This window comes from Diceros bicornis, chromosome 21 (assembly GCF_020826845.1).
Source record: "Diceros bicornis minor isolate mBicDic1 chromosome 21, mDicBic1.mat.cur, whole genome shotgun sequence".
NCBI classification, from domain to species: domain Eukaryota; kingdom Metazoa; phylum Chordata; class Mammalia; order Perissodactyla; family Rhinocerotidae; genus Diceros; species Diceros bicornis.
In genome coordinates this window covers 54,150,311-54,159,671 of record NC_080760.1, presented here as the reverse complement: position 1 = coordinate 54,159,671, position 9,361 = coordinate 54,150,311, and the positions used below count along the sequence as shown (strand labels likewise).

The following is a 9,361-nucleotide window of genomic DNA, read 5'->3' as shown; positions in this document are numbered from 1 at the left end:
TACCCCAGGTCCTCTATCCCTCTGACAGCCATTGTCGCGAGGCCAGCCTGCCCCAGCTGCCATTTCGATTTCACTCCTTCATTCACTGTCCACTTGAGACCCACGTGGGTATCGGGCACCACGGGTGACCAGGCCTGGCCTGGGGGCAGAGCTGGGATTAGGGCCGCGCCGGCATCAGATGTCCGTCCAGGTGTGTGCAGCAGAGAGCCTGGGGGTCGGCAGAAGCAGAGGCGAGTTTATTAACTTTCTCGGGGCAGCCGGGGGCTCGCCCAGCCGGGGGGCGCGGCCGCGGGGGTGCCGGCCTCGGGCGCGGGCGCGGGCGCGGGCGCGAGCAGCACGAGGCCGGGGTGCTGGCCGGGGCCCGCGTGCGCGTAGCTGCGCGCCAGGCGCTCCAGGCGCCGCTTGCGCCGGGCCGCCTGCGCCGTGTTGTGCAGGGGCCGCAGCAGCGCGGGGGGCGGCGCGCCCGGGCCCCGCAGCAGGAAGTCGAAGCCCGCGCGGTCGTGCGGGTCGTAGAAGAGCGGCCCGCGGGCCGGGTCGGGCCCCGGCGGCCAGGCGAACGGGAAGGGCAGCGTGAAGTCCTCGGTGAGCAGGCGGATGGCGAAGTCGTCCTCCTTGCCCAGCGCGCGGTAGGCGCGCCCGATGCCGCGGAAGTGCGCCTCCCAGAGCTGCGCGTCCCCGCCGTAGATGTCCGGGAAGGGGGGCTCCGGGGGCGCTGCGGGACCTGCGGGTCGGGGTCACGGAAGGGGTAGAGCATGAGTCCCCACCGTGGCACACTTAGAGCTGCCAAGCCAGGCGGGGCGGCGGGGAGAGAGGTGGCAGGACCTGCTGCCTGGGCGAGCCTTGGAGAGCCAAGGTGAGGGCTACGTGCTGCTGGGGAGGGAAGGGGAAGGCGGCACTCCTGAGGGGACAGCACCAAGCAACTAGGAAGGACCAGAAAGGCAGAGTATACATCACTAAATATTACTTGGGCGGAAAGTTCCGGATGGAGAGAAGTCTGGGTAGGTGGTGGGGTTGACCCTGCAGGGCCTGCCACACAAGCTCCTGATGTTGGCTCGTCCCTCAGACAGCGGAGACTGGACAGGGGTGACGGGTGGCCCTCGGATGAAAGCTGATCCTGGGCTGTGCAGGGAACGGACTGTGGGGGCCCGGCCTGCAGGTGGGGTCAGATCCAGGTCAGGATGAAGTATGGACACAGACAGAGGCACTCGGCTGGGGGGACGCTGAGGGGCCAAATGCCAGCCCTTGTAGATGCAGGTGGGGAGGAGCGCAGGGTGACAGCCCGCTTCCCAGCCTGGGCACAGCGACCCTGGGCCCCGGGGAGGAGCCACCCCGGGGGAGAGGGGTCAGGTTGGAAGGTGAGCCGGTTCTGTGTCTGTTGGACACTCTCGCCCGGGAGCACGTCCCCAGAGAAATGGAAGAGTCTCTAGATCCCTGTCCCATGGCCTTGCAGTGAGTCACGCGGGGATTCCGGGATCTGGTGAAGTCCGGGGACCCGTCTCAGAGAATCGTGTGGGTGTGAACACAGCACTGTGCCCCTGGTTTGGGTCCCCCACACCCTTGAAGCCCCTCCATGGCCCCAGACAGCAGCCCAAGCTGCTGTTCCATGCCCACACCTGTGGGGGCTGTGGTGCCCAGCTCCGGGCCCCCGAGTCAGCAGAGACCCCTTCATTCTCTCCTTCATTCCTTCCTTTCTTCATTCATTCAGCAAACGCGCTTATCTCTGGGCACGCTGAAGGGAGTGAGGCAGGCACGGACCCTCCTTGAGCACAAGCCCAGAGAGGGATATAGACAAGCCTCGGGTGGACACAGGACAGCCTGGGCAGCTCCCTGAGGACAGGCAGGACTGGGGGGCCTGGGAGAAGGGAATCGATGAACCTATTCAAGGCTCTGACGATGGATTCTCAGGTCCTTCTCCCAGCACCCCGAGAGGGGGCGACAGTATCCAGTCCGTTTTACTGGTGAGGATACAGACCCAGAGAAGCCACACGCAGAACCTGACTCAGAACCCCGGCTGGGTATCCCTGGCCACTATGCCACACCTTCCCGGCTCAAGAGCCTCCTGATGGTGACTGTCCTCCCCTTCACACAGATACTCACGGGGCACCTGCTGTGTGCCAGACGGGCGCCGTGCTGGGCGCCCGCCACAGCCGTGAACAGCACACACGCAGGTTTCCTGTGCACGCCAGGGAAAAGAGCCAGCAACTGGGTTGGGGGTCCTACATTCTACCTGTGAAACTCTGGACTAGTCATTTCACTTCCCTGCGCCTGCCTCCCCTGCTGAAAAATAGCGTTGACGAACCTGCTTTGCCACTGGAAAGTGCTTTCTTGGCTCAGCCCCACTGACAACGCCAAAGCAGCTGACCCGGGCAGCGGCCAGCTCAGGGCCTACAGCGCCCAGCACCGTGGACAGCTCCAAGGCCACCGCGCAGGAGCCTCTGCCCCGGATGGGCTGGGAGCAGGGCTTCATCCTGGGCAGCCCCTCCATCCACCAGGACGCCTCCTCCCTGCAGGCCTCCAGGGCGAGTGGCTGGCCTGGCACTCATACCAGCAGGGGGATGGGCCGTCGGGGAGGGCTGTGGGGTGTTGCTACTGGCTGGGGGTGAGGGAAAGCTGTGGAGAAGAGGAGAATCGTGGATGGGGCCCCCAGGAGAGGAGAGGGCCCCTGGGGCCCCTGAGAGGAGTGACACTCTCTGACTTGCGTTTAGCCCGGCGAGTTTGGCCGTCGTGGTGCAGACAGGGGAGGGGGGTGGGCAGCATGGGGCAGGCAGGGCAGTGATCCAGGGGAGAGGGGCTGGCAGCCCAACCAGGGCGGCACTGAGAAGTGCTCAGACTCTGGATGTCTTGAGGATAGAATGACAGGATTTGCTGACGGAGGGATGGGGGCGTGGAGTGGAGAAAGAGGAGGACTCGGAGGGTTTTGGCCTGAGCAACTGGAAGCAAGGAGGTCCCATTTACTGATCTGTGGGGTCAGTTGAGAGAGGAGCAGGCTGGGCTGGGGAGTCAGGAGGCTTCTTTGGACGGTGGATGCCTTTAGACTGGCCTGGGGAGAAGTACGGAGGACAGGGGGCTGTGAGTCAGGAGTTGGGCCGGGACTCCGGGCTGGAGGTGGACCTGGGAGATGGTATTTAAAGCCACGGAACTGGATGAGATCACCAAGGATGTGAAGACAGGGAGAGAAGAGGCCTGAGAAGCCCACCTGGGCTCTCTACCCTCCCCAGGTCAGGGGGAGGAGGAGGAGCCAGCGAGGAGACTGAGCAGGAGCGGAGCGGGTAGTGATGCAGGAGGAAAGCCAGGAGGTGGGGGGTTCTGGGAGCCGAGCGAGGAGGTGGGGCCATCCTGAGCCATGACCTGCCTATGGCCTGAGAGCTGACCTCGGGTTTAGCAGCATGGAGGTCGTCGGTGACTTTGACCAGAGCTGCGTTAGCAAAGTGCCGGAAATGAAGGTTCGAGTGGGTTCAAGAGCAAATGAGAGGGAACACTGGGGAGGCAGCAAGTATAAGTAACCTCTCGAAGAGTAATTTCGCTGTAAGTGGGGAGCAGAGAAATAGGGTGGAAGCTAAAAGGGAAGCGGGGTCAAGAGATAGGATAAATGGCAGCACGCTTTTATGTTGATGGGAAAGATCTAGTAAAGAGAGAACGTCATGCTACAGGAGAGGGTGGGTGGAGAGGCACTGAGGGGTGGCGGGGAGTGGGAGGGAAGGACGAGCTGGAAGTTGGCCTCGGCTGGAGCAGGGGTGGGTGGGGCAGGGAGCAGGCGGGGGAGGACAGAGCGTGGGCACAGGGGAGGTGGTGCCGGGGACCATGGGAGTCCTCTTCGATGGCTTCAGTGAAAGAAGGAGCAAGGCCAGCAGCTGAGTGAGAGGAGGCAGAGGCGGGTGGGGCTCGGAGAGACAGAGATGCAAGGTCGTTGCTAGGAGAGAGCAGGGGACCGGACAGACAGAAATGCAGGGGACCCAACGTGGGAGCCCCCTGCAGGCTCACGCTCCGGGATTTGAAGAGAGCGTTAGCATGGTCGGGTTCACCCCCAGCTCCGCTCAGCTGTATGGGAGCAGGCGAGGAGTGGGCGGAGAGTTGGGGAGTTGCCAGGCTGGTACAATGAAACAAGAGAGGGAGGGGTGCGTGAGGGTGTGAGGATCGTGGCAGAGCCGGGTGAGCAGGGAGCGGGAGGGAGGACGGTGGGCGGAGGTGGAAATGTGCTAGAAAGGGTGGACAGCAGTTCGCCTGGGGGGCGCTGAGCTCCTGCTCTAGAGGGCGTGAGCTGGGGCCAGACTCCCGGGGTGGGGTCATGGGTGGAGTCATGGCCGGGCTGCAGTTTAGGGACTGACAAGGCCAAGGGCATGACCAGGGCTGGGTGGCTGGGTGTGGGGGACAAGATCCTTGGCGAGGAGTCTGGGAGACTGAGGGGCCAGGATGAGGGAAGAAATCACCAGTGTGATGACAGCAGAGATGGAAAGAGGGTCGGTGACCAGAGTCCAAACCCAAGGTGGGAGAGTGACCTCAGTGGAGGTGAATGACTGCCCCTCCCCAGCCTGGGCAGTGGGTGTGTACTTCTGAGGGCCTGGGAGCCAGCACTGGGGTTTGGAGGAGGCGGTGGGGAAGGAGGGCCAGAGAATGATATGGAAGGGGCCCCGAAGAGCAAGGGGGATCCTGGCCCACCTCCAGGCTCAGGTCCAAGGACTGTGGGACCCCCGGGAGGGCGGCAGGGCAGCGGGTCCTGCAGGAGCACAGGAAGAAGGGACTGTTAGGGGATGGGGTCGATGCCCCCACCCCGACCCTGTCCTGCTGTGTGACCTTTGCAGGGTGCCCCCCAAGAAGAGGAGGTAGGATGGCGGCTTCCTCTCCCACATACTCAGAGCCCCCCTACCGTGGACACCCCTTTCTCCTCCATCCCTCCCCTGCACCGTGGCTCACCTGGAGTGGCTACAGAAGGAGGGGGCAGGACTGCTGGACTGGGGTCGCCTGCACAGGGGGAGGTCATGTCTGCAGGTGGGGTCAGGCTTGTTTACCTGGCTGCCCAGGAGACTGGAGGAGGGGCCCTAGGGGAGGAGAGAACCTTGCATTTAAAGGGGCCCCACCTGGAAGTGGGCTGGGGCTGGGAGGGGGGTAAGGGGGCTCGGAGGGCACAGTGGCCCTTCCCCCACACCCCTGCAGCTCACCTGGCCCTGCTCAGGAACCATCGTGACCCCGCCCTGGCCCTCAGAGACCTCCGGCCCGTCCCCACCAACCTGCCCAGGTTAATCGGGCCACACACCCCTCCTTCGCCCTTTGCTCAGGTCAGTCTGGTGCCCACAGCCCCGTCCTGTACATGCTCACGGGGCAGTAGAGGCCATGATCCAGCTGAGGCTGGCCGCCTGGCCCAACCCCGGGCATCCCACGGGTGTTCCAAGGGTCCAGGGCGTGGGTTGGCAGCCCCGTCCTCAGCGACTCCATAGTCCCCAAGATATGGGTCAGACCGGGCCCCCTGGCCTCCAGGAACCCGTGTGGGTTTGGGTTCCCCCAGAGCAGACCCCAGCACCAGTGGGGAAGCAGGGACGTAAGGCAGCGAAAGGAAGGAAGCCCATGAGGGCACGTGAGGACGCTGTGACTGCTGTGGGCAGCTGGGACGGCTTCAGAATCACCCCGCCCGTCCAAGGGCCTGGGCCAGGCTGTCATCTCTGACTCCTGTGAGCACTCCTGGGGAGATGTTACTCCCCAGCACGACGGCCCACAGCGGGCTCCAGTGGTCAGAGACACCCTCAGGCGAAGACCTAGACACACTCCTAGCCTGGGGCCCCAGACCCCGTCTCAGGCTGTTATGCGAGCAAGAAATAAACTCCTGCTGCCGCTGAGCCATTCCACAGGCCCAGAGCTATTTGTTACCCAGCCCCTCGGACTGCTACTGCAGTGCTGCCCCAGAGGAAAGAAAGGTGGCCTGCTGGAAGTCTCTCGTGCTCTCTGTTCCTGCATCTCCGCACCTCCACGCCTCTGCCCGGTGCCCTTCCCACCCTCCTCTGCAATGCAGACTCACTCACACCGCCTCCTCCAAGAAGCCCTCCCTGCCTGCTCCATACCTCAGGGCCCCGCAGGGCCTGGCTGGCCCTCCCACTGAAAGTTGCCTTGTCAGATTGGGACCTGCCTTTGCCTCCCGTGTGTTCCCTGTGTCCCCATGTGTCCTGGTGAGGACTCCTGAATGCATTGGGTTACACGCAGCCCCATCTCTGAGTCCAGGGCCCCTGCCTCCCTCATTAGAGCTCTGGGTTGAGTGCCGCCCTCAGGCCTTGGAGGGTGCGTGAGGGGAGGTGCAGGAGGCTGTGCCTGTCATGGTGAGGACCCTGCAGCCCCTCTACCATCTCCCTCCCTGGGAGCCCCTCGAGGGCAGGCCTGGACACCTCCCCTGGGCCAGACCCCTGGGCATGGTCAGCCCAGCCCGGCAGGACAGCTGAAATCTCGCCCCCCCAAATGAACTACACCCCTGGTGTTCCCACCACCCTCAGGAACTCGGCTGAGGAGGACGCTGGGCGGGAGTGGCTGGGTGCAGGCAAACGGCATAACCTCCCTGAGCCTCAGTTTCCCCATCTGTAAAACCGGGCTGAAACCAGCCGACCTGGGGTTAAATGAGAAATGTAATGCACCTTCGAGAAGGGACAATATAGGGTAACAAAGCTGGAACTCCGACCTGGTCGTGAAGAATACCCCGTCCCTGAGGACTGGCCACCTGATGACAGTATCTTCGGGGCAGTGGGCTGGGGCTGGAAGGCACCTCAGCTCTCCTCTGGAAGCCAGGGAGCGTGTTTCACGTTCATGAACAGAAAACGACGGAGGCGCCCACGATGGAGAGAACTCCCCCACGCTCCTGGAGCCAGCGAGAGTGGAACCACAGCTCCCTCCCATTCCCCCTCCTATGTGGGCCCCCCCTGCCGCCCCCCGCAAGGCTCTCCCGCCCCTGGGATGGATGTCACGGCCCCAGGGCCTGAGCGTGAGCCCCGAAGAGCGTTTCCGGGGTCCGGCTTCCAACCAGGTGGCGGTCTGGGCTCTCATTCCTCAGCCCCAAGTGCCACTGGGGGTCCTGAGGAGCGGTGACCCAGTGCCCCATCAGCCCCCACACGGGGCCAATACCCTCACCTGGCACACGTTGCCTTCCACCCCCAGCACCTCCTGAGCCCGTGGCCGGGCCTGGCCCTGGGCTGGGACCTGGAGGAGGACCGGAAGGCTGAGGGAGGGCCCGGCACTCACGGTGCTCACACACAGGAGCACGACCAGCCCTCGGGCCTCACAGTCAGCCGCGGGCACGTGGGTGCCCGTATTTCCAGTGTCCCGCACTCCAGCCACTCCAGCTCTCAGGGCAGGCATCAGGTCCACTGGGCTCGGCCTAGTGGGATCAGGCCAGGTGGCGGCTCAGCTGTCCGTATTGCGGGGTTAACACAGGAGAAAAAACCCGATACTGACATTCTCCTTCTACAAACCGTCACCAGGCCCCGGGGACTGGCCCAGGCCAGTCAGTGGCCGCTCAACCACGATGTCTTAGTCAGGGTGACATCTAAGCTCTGGTAACAGGGAGCCCCCAATACAGTGGCCTCAATGAGAGGGAGCATTTGTCTCCCTCATGCGGCTGTCCAGCGGTCCAGGCCACGAGGCAGCTCCGCTCCCCAGGGCCGTCGGGGGGCCCAGGCTCCTTCCAGTCGTGGCTCTGCACTCCTAGGGTGTTGTCTTTCTGCCGGGTTGCAGCGGAGGCACACCCATCGCATCTCAGCCCAGGAGGCAGGTGAGAGGCAGTCACGGCCGGCAGTGTCCTTTTAAAACATGAGGGGAGACAGTGCACTCACTTCTCAGATGCCAGGGGTGAGAACTTAGTCACGTGGTTGCTCTTGGCCGCAAGGGAGGCTGGGAAGTGTAGTGCACACCTGGGCGCCCAGGTGCCCAGCTTTTGGAGGGACAACTTCCCATTTGCCACAGTAATTAGGACAGACCGATGTGTCAGTCTGGGCTCCCCTGGAGCACGATGAAGCACGTGCTGTTAGTTTCCTGTGGCTGCTGGAACCAATGACCACAAACTCGGTGGTTTAAAGCAGCGTCACTGGGTCGAAATCAAGGTGTCGGCAGGGCCGCGCTCCCCACAAGGCTCTAGGGGAGGATCCGTTCCTTGCCTCTCCTGGCTTCTGGCGGCAGCCGGTGCCCTTGGTTTGTAGCCAAACCACTCCAGTCCAGTCTCTGCCTCTCTGGCCGCATGGCCACCTCCTCTTCCGTCTGTGCATCAAACTCCCTCTGCCTCCATCTTACAAGGTACACATGACTGTGTTTAGGGATCACCCAGACAATCCGGGATAGTCTCCCCATCTGAAGATCCTTAACCTAATCACAGCTGCAAGGTCCTTTTTGCCGTACAGGGTGACAACTACAGCTTCCAGGGATGAGAACATAGATATCTTTGGTGGCCATCAGCCAGCCCACCACCAGACCCTGAGACAGATCTGAGGATGAGAGGTGACTTGGGAAGGGAGCCCAGGGCACACTGAGGGGACAGAAGGAGGCCCATCAAGTGTGTTATCAGGCGAGTGGTTGTCCCCGGGAGCCACGGGGGTTCCATCTCACGGGGCCACCTATCTGAGGGGCAAGGGGTGGAGCCACCCACCTGCCCATCAGTCCTAGGAAGAGGGGGGCTCCCAGGAGAGCTGATGCCCTGGCTCCTCAGCCAGTGGCCAGAGAGCCCCGCAGACAGAGAAAGGGGCTGGCAATGAACTACAGAAATAGTACATGCCACGTGATGGGGGGACCAGTACCATCTGCTCCCCAGTCCCCTGCCTCACGGAGCCTGTGGTCTAGCTGGAGAGAGAGATAAAAGACCAGTAAAGCAATAAGTAAAAGAAATACCAATGTGATAGGGATGCAGAAGGAAACTGGCAGGGCGCTGTGACAGTGACGGGGACACTCCACGTACCGTTCTGTGGCCAGGGACAGCCTCCTGGGGAGTTGATATGGAAGCTGAGGGTAAGGGCAGTATGTCCTGAGAGGGGAGGGGAGAGGGTCTGAGGAACTTCCTGTGTAAAGGCCCTGTGCAGGGAAGGCACAGTGCCCGAGGAGCAGGAACAGCCCAGGAGACCATGTGCCTGGGGATCAAGAGCAGAGAGAAGGGGCAGGCGCACCAAGTAAGAGTGGGGACACCTCGTCCAGCCTGGGGTCAAACACACCTTCCTCCTCCACCATCACGGCCACCTCCCTTCTCAGCAGCGCCCCCGTGGGGAGGAACGGAGGCGCCTGCCTCCCTGAGGATCAGACAAGGGGCTCCGGGCAGAGAGAGCAGCCAGGCAAAGGCCTGCAGGCCACAGGCCAGGAGGGCCCAGTGCGGCCGCCGAGGAGGAGGGGCCAGCAGGCCCTGCCCAGAGCT

The 9,361-nt window shown here is 63.1% G+C and overlaps 1 protein-coding gene across 1 annotated transcript; it reads right to left on the bottom strand.

Annotated features, from left to right (window-relative positions):
- Positions 1 to 239: 239 nt before the first annotated feature.
- On the bottom strand, positions 240 to 4,978 carry C21H8orf90 (chromosome 21 C8orf90 homolog). Its single transcript, XM_058565294.1, has 2 exons — positions 4,900 to 4,978; positions 240 to 721 (listed from the first exon to the last, which is right to left on the bottom strand). Exons 1-2 carry the CDS (start codon positions 4,976 to 4,978, stop codon positions 240 to 242), a joined length of 561 nt encoding a protein of 186 aa, XP_058421277.1.
- Positions 4,979 to 9,361: the final 4,383 nt, after the last annotated feature.

Excerpts from the sequence above, each read along its gene's own strand:
- C21H8orf90 (XM_058565294.1), bottom strand. The coding sequence starts at position 4,978 with ATGACCTCCCCCTGTGCAGGCGACCCCAGTCCAGCAGTCCTGCCCCCT. Across the intron at positions 722-4,899 it reads CACTCCAGGTGAGCCACGGT|GTCCCGCAGCGCCCCCGGAG; the intron begins GCAGGGGAGGGA and ends CCCGACCCGCAG.